Genomic DNA, 17,977 nt, shown 5'->3' with positions numbered 1-17,977 from the left:
GGTTTCTTTGTAGCTGAACTCTCTACAATGTGACTTCTTCTAGCTGAACTCTCTACAAGGTGACTTGTTCCTAGCTGATCTCTCTACAGGGTGACTTGTTTCTAGCTGAACTCTCTACAGGTGATTTGTTTGTAGCTGAACTCTCTACATGGTGGTTTCGTTGTAGCTGAACTCTCTACAAGGTAACTTCTTCTAGCTGATCTTTTTCACTGCATATTTGTTTGTAGCTGAGTTCTCTACTGGGTGATTTGTTTGCAGCTGAACTCTCTACATGGGAGTTTCATTGTAGCTGAACTCTCTACAATGTGACTTCTTCTAGCTGAACTCTCTACAGGGTGACTTGTTTCTAGCTGAACTCTCTACAGGTGATTTGTTTGCAGCTGAACTCTCTACATGGTGGTTTCTTTGTAGCTGAACTCTCTACAAGGTAACTTCTTCTAGCCGATCTTTCTACAAGGTGATTGAGTTTTTTGCAGCTGAACTCTTTACATGGTGGTTGCTTTGTAGCTGAACTCTCTAAAAGGTGACTTCTTCTAGCTGAACTCTCTACAGGATGATTTGTTTGCAGCTGGATTCTCTACGTGGTAGTTTCTTTGTAGCTGAACTCTCTACAATGTGACTTCTTCTAGCTGAACTCTCTACAGGGTGACTTGTTTCTAGCTGATCTCTCTACAGGGTGACTTGTTTCTAGCTGAATTCTCTACAGGTGATTTGTTTGCAGCTGAACTCTCTACATGGTGGTTTCTTTGTAGCTGAACTCTCTACAAGGTAACTTCTTCTAGCTGATCTTTCTACAGGGTGATTTGTTTGTAGCTGAATTCTCTACAGGGTGATTTATTTGCAGCTTAACTCTCTACAAGGTGACTTCTTCTAGCTGAACTCTCTACAGAATGATTGATTTTTTTTTCAGCTGAACTCTCTACATGGTGGTTTCTTTGTAACTTAACTCTCTACAGGGTGATTTGTTTGTAGCTGAACTCTCTACAGGGTGATCTGTTCATAGTTGAACTCCCTATAAAGTAACTTCTTCTAGCTAATCTTTCTACAGGGCGATTTGTTTGTAGCTGAGTTCTCTACAGGGTGATTTGTTTGCAGCTGAACTCTACATGGTAGCTTCTTTGTAGCTCTACAATGTTACTTCTTCTAGCTGAACTCTCTACAAGGTGACTTGTTTCTAGCTGATCTCTCTACAGGGTGACTTGTTTCTAGCTGAACTCTCTACAGGTGATTTGTTTGCAGCTGAACTCTCTACATGATTGTTTCTTTGTAGCTGAACTCTCTACAAGGTAATTTCTTCTAGCTGATCTCTCTACAGGCCGATTTGTTTGTAGCTGAACTCTCTACATGATGGTTTCTTTGTAGCTGAACTCTCTACAAGGTGATTTCTTCTATAGCTGATCTTTCTACAGGGTGATTTGTTTGTAGTTAAACTCTCTACACGATAGATTCTTTGTAGCTGAACTCTCTACAAGGTGATTTCTTCTATAGCTGATCTTTCTACAGGGTGATTTGTTTGTACCTGAACTATCTACATGATGGTTTCTTTGTAGCTGAACTCTCTACAAGGTAACTTCTTCTAGCTGATCTCTCTACAGGACAATTTGTTTGTACCTGAACTCTCACATGATTGTTTCTTTGATGCTGAACTCTCTACGAGGTGATTTCTTCTAGCTGATCTTTCTACAGGGTGATTTGTTTGTAGCAGAACTCTCTACAAGGAAACTTCTTCTAGCTGATCTCTCTACAGGGAGATTTGTTTGTAGCTGAACTCTCTATACATGATTTGTTTGCGGCTGAATTCTCTACATGATGGTTTCTTTGTAGCTGAACTCTCTACAAGGTAACTTCTTCTAGCTGATCTCTTTACAGGGTGAATTGTTTGTAGCAGAATGATCTACAAGGTAACTTCTTCTTACTTATCTCTCTACAGGGTGATTTGTTTGTAGCTGAACTTTTTACAAGGAAACCTCTTTTAACTGAGCTCTGTACAGGGTGAATTGTTTGTAGCTGAACTATCTACAAGGTAACTTCTTCTAGCTGATCTCTCTACAGGATGATTTGTTTGTAGCTGAACTATCTACAAGGTAACTTCTTCTAGCTGATCTCTCTACAGGGTGATTTGTTTGTAGCTGAATTCTGTATAGGTGATTTGTTTGCAGCTGAGCTCTTTACAGAATGGTTTCTTTGTAGCTGAACTCTCTACAAGGTAACTTCTTCTAGCTGATGTATCTACAGGGTCACTAGTTTGTAGCTGAATTCTCTACATGGTGGTTTCTTTGTAACTGAACTATCTACAAGGTGACATCTTCTAGCTGATCTTTCAACAGGGTGATTTGTTTGTATCTGAACTCTCTACAAGAAATCTTCTTCTAACTGATGTTTTAACAGGGTGAATTGTTTGTAGCTGAACTCTCTACAGGGTGATTTGTTTGTAGCTGATCTCTATACAGGTTACTTATTTCTAACTGATCTCTTTAATTCTGTTCAGGGTGACTGCTCTATTAGGATGACTGCTCTATTAGAGTATCTCGATCTCGCACTTGCTACACCAAGTTGGATTTCGTGTTATAACTCCGTGGATTTAAGTCTGATTCTTCTACACCATTGAAGAGCCTTTCTAAGATGATAACTCCATCTGTACAGCGATTTTGAAAGCATTACCCCAAGCGGTTTACCTGGTAGGCGTGGCAAGTATAATAATAATAATAATAATAAAATAAAAATATTAAAAATTAGCTAATCTCGATTGCGTAATTGTTACACACTGTTGATTTTTTCGCTGTATCTTCCTGGTTTTTAGCTCGATTTCTTTCAAACCACAAAAGGTTTGAGGTTCAATAGTTAACCTATTCACCCACCGATTTTCAGCTTCTTCCCATACGCGGTTTACCCTGTAGGCGTGACAACATATTGGTGTTATTTTTCGTGCATAATCGCTCATAACTCTTTGTCTGTTTATGGTATTCCAGCCAAAGTTGGTACCGAGATGCGCCTTTATACCCCCCTTCTGTGTGCCAAATTTCAAGGCAATCGGATAACGCGTTCGAGTTTTATAGCAGTTTTTGTAAGTGTGCGACAAGAAAAAGAAAAATAAGAAGAAGAAGAAAAAAAAAACGAAGAAACTCAGCCAATTTTTGAAGTCGCATATCTCGGGAACGCGCGAAGCGATTTCGCTCAAAGTTGGAATGTAGAGTGCTGCAGTTGGGGGGCATGTCCACAGCAAAAATCGTCTTGTTTCATCAAGGAAGCACAGAGCTACGGAGGTGCGAAAATTGCGTTTTCTTTCTTCCTGTCAATATACTCACGGGTGTTACGCGCCGGCTTCTTGGGCCGCACGACACACTACCGTGTGTCTTGATTCACATAAAACATGTCACATATTTATGGTTGTGCATGTCCCATAACCATGGTAAATGGAATATTTGTCATCAAATTTCATGGTCGGTACATAAGAAGCTGTTCAAAGGGGGGCATAGCACAACCTGATGGCTCGTCCCAGTAGTGGTAGACCCCATTTATGGTATCAACGCAACCACTGTGATAATAATAATAATTATACATGTACAGATACATTATACTACTACTATATACATTACATCATTCATAGATTCTGATGTCATTAATGGTTACTTACCATCACGTGTGGCAGCATTACATAGTCATAATGTACCAGTAATGAGTAGTATGGTAAATCAGAATAACAATCAATAGAAGAATTGGATTTTGTCACTCATGATGTTGTATTCATTGTGCGCTTTGATATTGTATACATACCGCAATAGTACTGGAACATTAATTCAATTATGACAAACAGATACCACAGAAGTTCTGCAAAAATATAGATCATCATGTGTTATGTTTTTTATCACTGTTAACAACTATTTTGGGGGAAATTGGGTGCAAATTGCTGAACTTAGTTAAAAGTAAATCAGTCCAAAGATGCGTGTGTTATCACTAATGCGACTTACCAATAACTGCTATGTTCAAACTGGTTACTTTTGTTGCGAATAAATGTGCCTATGTTTATTGCGGCTAAATGTGGTTATGTGTTGCGATTATATGTGCTTATGTGTTGCGATAATATGTGCAATGTCTGTTGCAACTAAATGTGGTTATGCGTTGCGATTACATATGGTTATTTGTAATGTTTGTTGCAACTGAATGTTTGTAATGTTTGTTGTGACTATATGTTTGTAATGTTTGTTGCGACTGAATGTTCGTAATGTTTGTTGCGGCTAAATGTTTGCAATGTTTGTTGCAACTAGATGTTTGTAATGTGTGCTGCCACTGAATGTTGTTAATGTTGGTCACTCACTTGTTGTTTCTCCTGCCTCGTTGATTATCAGTTCTCTGTTGTTCTGAGTATTCTTCTCCTCCCACAAGCTAATGATTGTGGGGGTGGCTTGGTATCTGTATGGGTCTCAGCTGTCTTTTGGGATAAATCTCCAACTCTACTCAAGGCCCACAGCGAAACTCACTAATAGTTACGAGTTGACACGATTTCCGTACTTGAAACCTGCCATTTCTCGAGACGAGCTAGACGTACGGATACGAAATAAATTTCGTGATACATTGGATACGCCAATCGTATAAGAATCCGTAACTATTACGGTTTGACATGATAATAAAATGGCCGAGGCGACTTTGTCTTCACAAAGCCTAGCTAGGAGTCAAGCGAAATAGAAAGCGACAGTTTTGTGATCACTGCCACAAAGAAGTGTCCAAGTCTACGTATTATCGGCACAAGTTAATGCATACAGAAGACTCGGATCTCGAGGAGGACGCAAGTAGGGAACTTCTGGAATTCCCCGAAAATGGAAACGAAGAGGACTTTGTTGAGATATCTAACATGAGTTATGTGTGAGCGTGAGTTATGTGTGAGCGTGAAATTCGTTGTAGAAAGAAAATTGGAGAGGGATGACACGAAATAAGCGCCATCAAAGAAAATTTATACAACTTGAGTTGTTTGAACCGCTAAAACAGCCAGCTGTACAGTCCAACCAGCTCGGAAATTGGCTAGTCCTAGAGAGTGGAATCAGAAATCCCAGTGGTCAATTCTTCGAGCATTTTGATTAATTAACACAATGACCCATTACAATACTCGAGGTAAGAAGTCAGCACACATAATTTCTACATATCACTACTTCATATACAGGTATGGATGCCAACCGTGGCACACCTCAGGGTTCAGGTCAGACCATTCAATCACGAACTCCACAAGGCCGAGGTAAGAAGTCAGCACACATAATTTCTACATATCACTACTTCATGTACAGGTATGGATGCCAACCGTGGCACACCTCAGGATCCAGGTCGGACCATTCAATCACAGACTCCACAAGGCCGAGGTAAGAAGTCAGCACACATAATTTCTACACAATATTATCATTACTTATATCTAGGTATGGATGCCAACCGTGGCACACCTCAGGGACCAGATCACAGCTTTCAATCACAGACTCCACAAGGCCGAGGTAAGAAGTCAGCACATGTAATTTCTACATATCACTACTTTATATACAGGTATGGATGCCAACCGTGGCACACTTCAGGATCCAGGTCAGACCATTCAATCACAGACTCCACAAGGCCGAGGTAAGAAGTCTGCACACATAATTTCTACACAATATTATCACTACTTATATCTAGGTATGGATGCCAACCGTGGCACACCTCAGGGACCAGATCACAGCTTTCAATCACAGACTCCACAAGGCCGAGGTGAGAAGTCGCAGACTTAATTTCTGCATATCACTACTTCTCCAATAGATATGGATGCCAACCGTGGCACACCTCGAAGATTAGAGCAACAAATTACTTCAAGGACTCGAGGTGAGAAGGCAACAGGCCAAATTTATTCTGTGTGTTACTTGGGTACCACTAGGTGTGGATAATAGGAACAGTCATTTGGTTGGATTCTATGCGAGATCTAGACAAGAGCAGCATAGTGAACCTGTGACCTCAGCAATTGAGGGGAAACTTGACCAGATGGCTGCTATGATGCAAAGTCAGCAGGAAGCACTATCAAAGTTTGCCATGGACAATCAGGCATTGAGGATGACCGTAGAAGCCTTAAAAGAAGAAGTTGGGTCAATGAGAGAAGAGATAGCAAACTTACAGTCTGCCGGTCAGGAAGATACCACACCAGACGAAGCACTTGCTAGCTCTAATGATGAACGTCTCGATACCAATTTGAGTGTAAGTACTACAGTATTCATTAACAGTTAATATTAGAGAAGCTTTTATGTAAGTGCTTAAGTATTAGTTGCTGCATCTTACTTGATTGCATCGCCATGTGCAGGTGGATTAATAAACTTTCATTTGTTTATTTACCTTGTGTTGGATTGATACTTCTGCAACCATTATCATGGCTAACTGATCATATTTGTAGGGAGATGTTAAGAAGCTATATGAAGAATTCGATGCTGATTTTGATTTAGAAGAAAGGTACGAAATAGCAAATGACAACAAATATTGATGTAATTAAACCAGGTGCACGCCCACAGCCAGCCGAAGGCCGGTTGTGAGCGCGCACCTGGTTTACTGAACTTGTTTCCCGAAAAACGTGTGTGTGTACCTATGTATGTTTGTCTGTACGCACCCACGTGAGCAAACCATTAGCTCAGTGGTAAAAACAGCTTATCCACAACAAGTTAAGGCTAAACAAAGCCTTTAGTGAACCACCGCACTGGTGAGCTTTGGCTTGAAGGTGGTTTCTTTTCCGAGGTTTAAAACCGGCGCAGCGACTCTCCACAGGCTTCGAGACTGGCTTTCCTAGTGGGCTGTTCAGGTGTTCTACAACTGAAAAACGCCATAGTAGGCCTCATAGGCTCCCAGTAGATGCGTATCTCGCCATTCTAAAAGTGGGCGTGACCCGTACTTACGCAAACGAAAATGAAGAGCAGCCCGGTGGCTTTAGGGTTTGAGAGATTATATTCGTAGAAGACGGTGTACACTAATAAATTGGGGCAGGTAATGTTGAGTGATAGCTGGTATTAGCTAGTACAGCAAAGAGAACTTAAATTTTAGTGGCAAATTATGGTGAAGTGCATTTGAAATAGTGCTGAAATAACTATTCGATAATTTGCTACTAGCATTATTCGATTCGTTAAAGACTGCCCTTCAAATCGCTGAGCATTGTTCTATTGTTGTCTTGTGTTTGTGAGTGTTTTCAATAATTATTCTACTTAATCATCTTCCTCAACTGTTAGTCATCCATCTCTAAGCAAATTTAAAAAAAATATGAAGGTTAAATCCTGCTTTAGCTTTCACCTGTTAATAGAAAGGTGTCTGCAATAAATTAGGGCTATTAACTTAGAGCGATAGCTGATATTAGCTAGTACAGCAGAAAGAACTGAAGTTTTTGTACCTAACTGCACTTTAAGCACCACGTGACGTGGAGCATTTATTAGAATACACATGGAGTGTGTGTGTGTGTGTGTGTGTGTGTGTGTGTGTGTGTGTGTGTGTGTGTGTGTGTGTGTGTGTGTGTGTGTGTGCGCGCGAGTGTGTGTGTGTGCGCGCGAGTGTGTGCGCGCGCCAATAGTTTAAAAAGAGCCCCGGTAACAAGGTATTAGTTTGTTTGCATAACTACTGTAAGTTATTTGCTACTAGAAACTTATTTAATGATGGTTGAAAATGTAGGAAATGTGGTAAGTCTTCACTCCTTAGTATGTATTGCCAATATGGATCTGGTACCGATACCAGTAATATAGGCAGTGATACTACGTAATGTCAGTATTGGTACTTTTCTACTTTAGAGTGATTCCATTTCAAGATCGTCCTGAGAATTGCTGAGCATAGTTTTAGTGTTGTCTCATCTTCGCCTTGTAGGGATATTCAAAGTTTTGCTTATTCTGTAATTCTGCCGTTCCATTATTCCATATTTTGCCTTTTCTCACCTAATTGTTCATTGTCAAGTGACTCAAGTCGTCTTTTCATTGCACTTGAGAACTGCAGAATTTTGGCTCAAATATTTCAAAAGAAATTTACAGTGACCAGCACTGAAGTTTTAAAATAAATCATCTTCCTCTATAATTCAAGGTTGTTTTAAGTAAATTCTGCATCGTGATTTTCTGAATGATTGGGGTTATAATTATGATTGACCAGCCAACATTTTGGCTGCATTGAAGTAAGAGCAATGTCACCAGGTGATATTTGTACCTTCATGAGACTACACCTAATTGAGACTACGGTATGCATAGTATGCTTTAAAGTTTTGTCGCTAATGAGGTACTTAGACCCTTTATTTACATATTACTAAATTGGTCAGCTTTTAGCAACTCTTGCTGTATATACTTTAAAAATTGATGGAACATGTACATATAGTTTTTTTGTTTAAAATCTGGGATTTGCAAGGCATACTGGTATATATTGTTTGAGTCATGTAACGTAGTACACATTACATATTTTATTTACATATGTAGATGTTGGTTATTAATATTAGAGACAGTTCATCGTTACTATGAATCCCGTAGACGAAAGCTAGTTACTGATGTGAGGCCTGACAGGGTGGCTATTAAAGAAGCCAATGACAGAACACCAAAGTGAGGAGCAGGCAGAAAGCGGTTAGTTTTCTTTTGGTGCATCAATAAATTTCAATATTGTGGAAACAGTTGTATGATCGTCGCAAGAAGCTATGCGCGACGAAAGAAGAATAGAAAAGATGGAGAGAAATCATACCAGCCTATATGACTGAAGAGAGTGATGACGATGAAGGCTCTTACAGAACACATTCACCATCGTGGCGATCTACTGGTTAGTTACATTACATGAATGGTATTTCTTACAACAAGGCTGATTTTATGGTCTCCCTGATAGAACTAGAAGACTTCATTCAAGAGCTGGATCAAAGGTGGACAGTGAAAAGTGTATTGAAGAAGCCCAGAGTAGTGTCTACTCCACTAGTGTGTGAGGCCCCGAGGGGAGCTCCAGCTTGGGCAGTGAGAGCACGGTCAATAAGTCCTACTGTGTGTTAACTTATAATTAGTATAGTGTAACAGATGATACATTTTAGGTAACAACTGCTTATCATGATGCACCACCAAATGGTCACCAGTTGCAATCCTCCTATACTGAAGTGGAACAGGTGTGTACACAGCTAAGCTGTATCATTTGTGATTTTATTTTGACCACTACAGGTTGAAGATCCAGCTGTTGCTAGTGGTGGTACAGGTCATGATCAGATGCACGCAGCTTATGATTCTGAGGTACGTACTACGTATGACATAGCAAATACCTCTTCTGATGGCTATTATCTATTTTCAGAGCCTCACACACTATCCTCTGCCGCAAGATGATTATTCAGATGTATGTGTGTACAGTATAAAAGTTCATATGTTTAGTTTAGCTGCACATTGCAAAGGGCTATTCACCTTCACCGGGCTATTGACCTTCACCGTACTATGCTCGCAACATACAGCCTCCACAAGACCAGTACTATCTTCAGGTAAATTAACCTACAAAATCTTCCGTGTGATGTACCTTAACTGGTTGTATTACAGTTCAGTCAACGACCAGATAACAATGATCATTGCATTAACGTAAGTGTCAAAGTGTCGATTAGGCTTACATTTACATATTATTGATTTTGTAGTGCTATGAAGAATCATTGCCATCACAGCAGGTGAGTTGTTTGTGTATAATTTGTCATTACTGTAAATAATAAGCATTGCATACTGAATATTGGGTTATTTCAATGGGATTGCTTTATACACTACCATCATGTTAACGTTTGAGAAGAAAGTTTGTTGATTGATACTTTGGCAATACAGCAGCAAATCTAGGGTGTTTTGCTTGAAATGTTAAGATTGAGTTTGTGTGGTAAAAGCTTGGCTACATCCATACATTATTGATATGTGACCAAAAGCACAGCTAGTTTTGCAATTTTCTGAAACTTTTTATAATAACTTCTTGGTTATATATAGAGAAAAACCGATGGCCTGGGATGTCCAAAGTTTTAGCCTTAGTTTTAGAAAGCAGCATTAGAGTGAAATAATGAATTTGTACATGTCTACAGTATGTGAAAAATAAGCCACAGAAGGTAACGTTGTGTAATCCATCATAACTCATGAAGGAATTGAAGCAAGCCGCTAGGACTTGGCTCCTTTCTTCCTTATGAAATTGAACACCTAGTAAGGTGTAGTGGCTGGGCGTCCTGCATGGTATTGGAAACCTTACAACTATGAAGGCAGTTGATAGCCCACAAATATGCATCATAAGTTGGCCTATGGGACGTGCCTTGTACAAGTGTAGCCACAACCGTGTTGTTAATCCTTATTGTAGTACCTTTGTAACCATTTTCCACTTATGCTAGCGGTTTGGGTGAATTTAGCAGTAGCTTGAAAGAAACGTCCAGCCCGCTATTTGAGACATTGTACAAAATTATATGTATATGCTAAATTATTTATTTTTCCTTAGGGTCAGTATGCTACACCTCCAAATCTTGTAAGTAAATTTTTTGCTGTTGAAATAAGTGGTTATTTGGTGCATATTCTAGGTACACCAAGTTGATTTGGCTGATCCAGTGGATGCCGTATTTGAAGATTCAGACTAACATTTTATTTCTTTTTAATGCACGGAAAATGTAATATCTAGTATACGGAAAATTTAATATACCTATACGGAAAATGGCTAGTTTTACGGGATCTAGTTTTACTGGGACGAAGTTCAGCATGCTTTGATACTACCGCGACGGTGTTGCTGGGTGTTAATAGAGAACTGCTGATACGGCAAAGGATGCTTTGATACTACCGCGACGGAGGTACTGGGTGTTGATAGAGAGCTACTGTTACGGTGCCAGACAGAATTCCGTCTCCAAGAAATGGTCCCACGACGAAGCAAGACGACTGATGATACGAAATCTGATACGAACGCTGTATCCACTCGTAACCAATCCACGACGGTATGTTATACGTACAAGGACAAGGTCGTCATAGACTACCAGTTTCGCTGTGGCCAATGTGAAAAAAATGGACTTCATTTGAGACAACAGATACTTGGGTATAAGGAAGAATTTGGTGTTGGGAATTGTTTCACACCACCAAGTTCTTCGTATTCAAGTATGACGATGGGCACAACTTACACCTATGTGTTATGCAGCAGCCATCCTAGATGATACCCCATACTTCACATTCCCTCTATCAGGAATGGAGGTGCTGCGTAGCATCCAGAGCTAGTATTGCTCTGTTTGTGAATGGCACAGAAAGAGGCATAAACCTGCAATGACAACAGTGTGCCAGAATACAGGTGCACCTCCTTTGGCCTTGTAGCAAACATGTGCCAATAAAGCAATCAGCTGCATGTTATGGCCAGTGGCTGTGGTAGTCTGATCATGGTGGTGGACCAGCAATTTCGAAGATGTGGTCTGTGGACTGAATGTCTGACAGCACCAACTGCATTGACAGAGAATAACACACAGCAAGGAACACACATACAGCATAACGGTTACTATAGTGTAGTGAGCTGTGCTATGTGACCTGCCATTATGTATATGTACTGTGCTGTAGCTATGCACCATACAGGGTGCTCTCCAGCAGTAGTGGTCTGGACACTAATACATATTGACCAGAATATTACCTAGCTAGTGAAGTGGTGGGAGGGATATGGGTAACACTCTCGAGTAGGTGATGGACTGACCGCATGTTACTTGCTGCGCATGCGTTGTTACTCCAAATAATGCTCAATGCTCTCTTTTAGCTAGCAAAAGTGTGTGTGGTGTTTGCTCCCACCATTAACTATGTCTAAAGTCTTTAAACTTCATTTAATGTTGGTCACTCACTTGTGTTTTCTCCTGCCTGGTTGATTATCAGTTCTCTGTTGTTCTGAGTATCCTTCTCCTCCCACAAGCTAATGATTGTGGGGGGGGGGGGGTTGGTATCTGTATGGGGTCTCGGCTGCCTTTTGGGATAAATCTCCAACTCTATACTTGAGGCCAATGTGGCTTAATTTGAGACAACAGATACTTGGGTATAAGGAAGAATTTGGTGTTGGGAATTGTTTTCACACCACCAAGTTCTTCGTATTCAAGCTACAGAAAGGGGGACCACCAAAGGAGGGTGGAACCTTTCACCCAAGTAAGCTGTTGAAGGAAGAGGGTGTATGTGAACCTTGGTGTGTGTTTCTGATTATCCCATTTGTGATTACGGTGTACTAATGAATTAAATCTCCTTAATGTGTGACCATATTATATAATGTTTAAAATACCTTTAAACCTAGTTAATGTTGAGAACGACAGCAGCACCAGACAATCCACCATAGAGTGCGACAGCAAATGGGATTGACGGGCACTAATTAGAATAGATGTGCACTAATAGGAATAGTGACTTTGCGCATGCGCACTAACACGTGATCGAGAAGTAGAAGCTGACGCTAACGCTTGACAACAAAAACATCATGCCGACGAGATCGCAGTCAAAAACGACGCCACCACAGAAGAAGACCCGGAACACGGAGACGACTTCGACGGGATCACAGTCGAAAAAGACGCCACCGCAGAAGGCGCCAGTACAGAAGAGGAGCCGGAATACGGAGACCACTTCGACTAGCAAAAAGACAATTCCGCAGAAGATGCCCCCAGCTGGAAACAAGAGCACTGCTACCGGTACGAAGAGGAAGCGTACAAATAGCGGCAGCAACCTGAGTCAGAAGAGAACAAAGATGGGGAGTTCTTCGGAAGCACGCCCTTTGACAAAAGCCGACATTCCGAGGATAGTTGCAGCAGTCGCCGACGCCCACTGGCGCGAGGTACCGGATGCAAGGAAAGGCAGCCGACGCACACGTAGGGATGGTAACAGCTCTAGAAGAGTGTCTTCGACAGCACGCTATCAGAGCCAAGATGAGTCGCCCAGCAGTGAATCCCAGTCCACTTCAGAGGAGGAAGACGCGGAGCACAAAGACTTTGGTAAGTAGTTGGACAACATACTGTACAGTCCTTTAGTATACAGTGTACCCTATATAATGACAACCTATATAGCGTTCTATATAAAGCACACTAGTAATGTTTTGTGTGGTCTCGTGGTAGCTCTATATAAAGCACACCATATACAGTGGCTAACTATGTAAATGCATTAACAAACTTCACGGCATCCTGCAGCACCAATACCTATATTGCACATTATGCTCCCTCAACAAACTGTCTGCATGCAGCCTGCTTTCTCCTATCTCCTTAGCCTTTGATGAGCTTCCTGATGGCGAGCAGATACCTCATGTTCAGGAGTTAGAGGATGACCTTATTAGCATTGACAGCTCCAGTTCAGGGTCTGTCTACTCATCCAAGAAGCTGCACCCACCAGTACTGATCAGCAACGGCATCCCCCTCGTCCTCCTCAAAGTTGTGAAGCGGGTGGAAGAAGGCCTATTTGTGGAGATGGCAGAGCTTCATCCCAATTACCTGGAGTCAGTGGACTTCAACTCAGGTGATCAGCCCACAGGATCACACAGGCGACCCCCGTAAGTCTTCGACATTGTGGATTGGATCCAGTGCTTCGGCATATACATGGCTATAATATCTCGCTGTAAACCAAAACGCATCGCTGACTTGATCGGCTATCAAAACATTATAATTGGGGCTTCTCAGATCTGCCATGAGAGACAATGGATCCTGTATGACTGCCGCTTTCGCCTCAAAGCATCTGCTTCCCGCACCAAACAGTGGTCTGTAATTGACATCACCATCTGGAACACAGCATTCCCAGACAGGGCAATCAGAAGGCACCAGGCTCAGGGCCCCAACATTTACCCACCTCCCCTCAATTACTCTCAGCAACCACTTCGCCAAAACCAGCCCCCTCCCAAGAAAATGGCAATCTGCTTAGATTGGAATGATAGCCCCAATGGGTGCACTCGGACGACTTGCCGTTATGAACACGTGTGTTACAGATGTGTTCACAGCCCCAAGGAGCAAGATAGGCAGCATAAGGCATCCCAATGCCCAGCTACCCAACGTGTAAACAAGCAAGCTGAAAGACGACCCCTGATGCCGTAAAGTACTCAACTTACTAATGACTGTGTTTTGTTTTTGTTTTTTTTGTTTGTCTGTTTTTTTTCTGGAACTACTCTGCTTACTCACACAGCACACCACTTTAGGTAGCTATTGTGTTTGTTTCATGGTTTCTTATTAAATTTGAGTATCCACCTAAATATGAAAAAAGCATGAGTGTTGCTGCATCGGCATGAGAATGTTAGATATCCAGATTCAATTAGCACAAGCATGCATACATACAATTAGTAGCTACATACACATACATACACGTATATATCGCCATCTTCCCCCTCTGTAGTGATGACAGAGGAGCACATTATTGGAGTCCACACTGAAGACCTGCGTTGCAACTATGAAAAATGGATTTCAGCGTGGTCATCCCACTTGGGCAGAACTCCAGCCACTGTAAGAGTTCCACCAGGGGCCACAGTAATCTCTACACCGCTGAGGGTAGACCATTGGAAAAGGATGTTGACAGACCACCCAAACAGGCCACTAGTGGATTTCTTCATCACTGGACTAACTGAGGGGTTTCGTATCGGTTTTAGAGATCAATCAACACCACTGAAGTCGGCTAAACGGAATTTAAGCTGTGCACTCCAGCACCCAGACATAGTGCAGACTTATCTGACTGAGGAAATGGCACTCGGACGTGTAGCTGGCCCTTTTCCAAAATCCGTAGTCCCACAGGCACACGTCAGTCGGTTTGGGGTCATCCCTAAGAACCACCAGCCTAACAAGTGGAGGCTGATAGTCGACCTCTCTCATCCTATCGAGGGAAGTGTTAATGTAGGAATCCCCAAGACGTTGTGTTCCCTGAAGTACAATACGGTAGACTCGGCAATTGAACATATCAAGCAGATTGGCCAGGGCACACTGCTGGCAAAAGTAGACATCAAGAGTGCCTTTCGCCTTCAACCGGTTCACCCAGCAGACCACCATCTCTTAGCTATGAGATGGGATCAGCACATATTTATTGACACCTGCCTACCCTTTGGACTCAGGTCCGCCCCCAAGTTATTCAATGTTCTGGCGGATCTACTGTCATGGATACTTGAACAACAGCAGGTCACACCAGTACTCCACTACTTGGATGATTTCCTGACGATGGGCCCCCCACATGCTCTAATCACCTATCTGAGATCAAGGATATATGCTCTACGCTGGGAATTCCCCTGGCTTTAGAGAAGGTTGAGGGACCCTCAGATTGCTTGACCTTCTTAGGGATTACACTAGACTCCCAAAGCATGCAGGCACGCTTGCCCAATGACAAGTTACAACGAATCCGCCTCCAAGTTGCTTCCTGGTTAACTCGAAAGAAAGCCACTAAAAGAGAGATACTTTCATTGGTGGGCCTTCTACAGCTTGCTACTAAGGTAGTATCCCCAGGGAGGACATTCTTATCCAGAATGTACCGCACAGCAGCTCGCCTCAATCGGCTGTCTTATTATACTCGCCTTAATACAGCCTTCCAGTCTGATTTAAGATGGTGGCACCTCTTTGCCTCTTCTTGGAATGGTTGCAGCTTCTTCAATTGTTCTCTCCCTGACCACGAGATACTCACCGATGCATCAGGAACCTGGGGCTGCGGTGCAGTCTTTGGGACTCAGTGGATGCAATTGGCGTGGTGCAACGAGTGGTCACGAAGGGACATCATGACCAAGGAGCTTGTCCCAATAGTTTAAGCTGTGCCGTATGGGGGCCTTTACTATCTGGCTACAGAGTAGAATTCAAGTGCGATAACCGGAGCGTCGTTGATTCTATTAACAAAGGTTCTTCCAAGGAACCAGTTACCATGTATTTGCTGCGATGTCTCTGGTTCTTCTCTGCTCATTTCGACATCAGAGTAGTTGCTTCCCATATCACTGGAGCAGTAAACATTGCCGCGGAGCAGTAAACATTGCCGCGGACCAGCTCTCAAGAAATAAAGCAATGGAATTTCTTCAGGCAAACCCTCATGTCTCCAGATCCCTGTGACGATGCCAACACCCCTTTTAAAACTGGTATCACCCCAAAAGCAGGACTGGACTTCACCTTCTTTTCTGCGCCACTTCAAGCGAACCATGAACAGACTGCAGATCCACTCCTAGTGATCTGAATGCACCAGACAAACACCTCACACATAACTTAGTGTATGTTATAACTGTATACTGCACTTAGCCGCACGGTGTCTTTGTTCCAAAATGTATGATTGCATACTGTTCATTGAGAATGTTAATAATAGAATGTATTAAGTGCACACTGCTTATTCAGAATAAATAAATTTTAAAAATAATAAAATAAAAATCCATAAGGGCACACTGTCATGGGGAATGCTTTACATCACTGCTGGTCATTCACCTATAGGTGGCCACCAGCAGAATACCCACATCCGTGGGCTCCTAAGCAAAGCCCAAAAGCTCCTGCAAACTGGCTTGTCCAAGTCAAGCAGATCCACCTACATGGCTGGTCAAAGAAGATATCTTCACTTCTGCAAGGCAGCAGGAATTAAGCCACTCCTTGCATCCGAAGGAGCTCTGACGCTGTTTACAACACACCTGGCAGTTTCCAATGTTTCCCATGGAACCATTAAAGTGTATTTATCAGCAGTTAGACACCTGCACATCTGTAAAGGACTGCACGGCCATTTCAGCCAACAACTGACACCCCGGCTTCACCTCATCTTGAGAGGCATTAAAAAGCGTCAGGCTGATGTTCACTCAAGGAGGAAGCGTCTCCCAATCACCACTCAGCTACTCGGAAAAATCAAACATTTCCTGTCTAAACAACCCACCTATGACAACACCACCCTGTGGGCCATGTGCTGTCTTGCCTTCTTCGGCTTTCTAAGAGTCAGTGAATTCACAATCCCCTCAAAGGGCTCATACAACTCATCCCGCCACCTCTCACTTCAAGATGTCACGGTTGACAACAGAACCAAACCCCGCCTACTTCAACTGTTTCTCAAGCAGTCAAAGACGGACCCATTTAAACAAGTTGCACAAGTCTACGTCGGTGCCACCGACACAACTATTTGTCCAGTTAAAGCAGTGCTTTCTTACCTGGCAAGACGAAACAGTCGCCCAGGCCCCTCTTTTCATCACCAAGGAAGGAAAAGGCTGGACAAACTCTATGTTCCGCTCAGCTCTCCAAAGCCTTATGGGGAAACTGAAGTTAAACAGGCACCACTATAATACCCATAGTTTTCGTATAGGAGCAGCAACCTCGGCATCACTGGCAAACATCTCAGACACCCACATCCAGATGCTAGGTCGCTGGAGAAGCAATGCCTTCCAGCGATATATCCGGCCTCCACCCACTGAGGTAGCTAAACTCTCCAAGTCAATTGCTACTGGGAATCAGTAGTACAACTAAACTACACAAACAGTTTTCTTTTGTTAGTGTATACATACTATGGAGTTACCCAAGTGCAGACTTCAAATTGTATGAATGTACATAATAATCATGTAAATATAATACATGTTATCAGTTGTGGGTGATGCCATACCTCTGCATCTGGATACCAGGCACTCACACAGGAACTTTGATACTTGGGTAAAGGAAACACCTCCTCTCTATGTAGTTACGGAGGGTCTCCTTTTGTGGCTTAAGGGAAGGTACTTGGCACACAGAATGCCTCTGGATTCCAAATCCCTTCCTAGCCCAAGTATCGAGAATTGTTTCAGAAGTTTAGGGCCTTAGATATTTGACCTCAAAAACTAGAAACAAATAATTTTAAAGAATTAAACATGGCAATCAGGGCAAAGTACATATACCAAACCACCACCACAAACATCAGTTTTTGGGAGGCGAAGAACTTCTACTGGACTGGCATCTTAGGAGCAAGGGCACATAAGAAAGGTTAGTCAAGTGACCAACATTAAAATTAATAATGTTTAAAATACCTTTAAACCTAGTTAATGTTGAGAACGACAGCAGCACCAGACAATCCACCATAGAGTGTGACGGCAAATGATATTGACGGGCATTAATTAGAATAGCTGTGCACTAATAGGA

At 42.2% G+C, this 17,977-nt stretch overlaps 2 protein-coding genes across 7 annotated transcripts in view; one reads left to right on the top strand and one right to left on the bottom strand.

The window, feature by feature from the left end:
- Positions 1-17,977, bottom strand: part of LOC136257207 (uncharacterized) — a 181,438-nt gene that overhangs the window by 131,902 nt on the left and 31,559 nt on the right. The gene's annotated exons all lie outside the window — the stretch shown is intronic.
- Positions 4,464-8,757, top strand: LOC136257211 (uncharacterized). Of its 4 annotated transcripts, none has more exons than XR_010701832.1 (10): positions 4,464-5,106; positions 5,156-5,348; positions 5,403-5,474; positions 5,524-5,595; positions 5,650-5,721; positions 5,770-5,832; positions 5,885-6,198; positions 6,392-6,447; positions 8,447-8,567; positions 8,616-8,757. XR_010701832.1 is itself a non-coding variant. In XM_066050290.1 (10 exons), exons 2-9 carry the CDS (start codon positions 5,279-5,281, stop codon positions 8,548-8,550), a joined length of 792 nt encoding a protein of 263 aa, XP_065906362.1. In that variant the 5' UTR covers positions 4,465-5,106; positions 5,156-5,278; the 3' UTR covers positions 8,551-8,567; positions 8,616-8,757. The 4 variants fall into 4 exon arrangements, 3 of the variants coding, with proteins under 3 accessions (XP_065906362.1, XP_065906363.1, XP_065906364.1); XM_066050290.1 differs by having other exon boundaries at positions 4,465-5,106; positions 8,478-8,567; XM_066050291.1 differs by lacking the exon at positions 5,403-5,474 and having other exon boundaries at positions 4,466-5,106; positions 8,478-8,567.

The sequence above is a fragment of the Dysidea avara genome, chromosome 6, assembly GCF_963678975.1.
Source record: "Dysidea avara chromosome 6, odDysAvar1.4, whole genome shotgun sequence".
Lineage (NCBI taxonomy): Eukaryota > Metazoa > Porifera > Demospongiae > Dictyoceratida > Dysideidae > Dysidea > Dysidea avara.
This window is presented reverse-complemented; position numbering and strand designations above follow the sequence as displayed.

Coding starts and splice junctions, on each gene's coding strand:
- LOC136257211 (XM_066050290.1), top strand. CDS start 5,279: ATGGATGCCAACCGTGGCACACCTCAGGATCCAGGTCGGACCATTCAA. Junction 5,349..5,402: donor ACAGACTCCACAAGGCCGAG/GTAAGAAGTCAG, acceptor ACTTATATCTAG/GTATGGATGCCAACCGTGGC. Junction 5,722..5,769: donor ACAGACTCCACAAGGCCGAG/GTGAGAAGTCGC, acceptor CTTCTCCAATAG/ATATGGATGCCAACCGTGGC.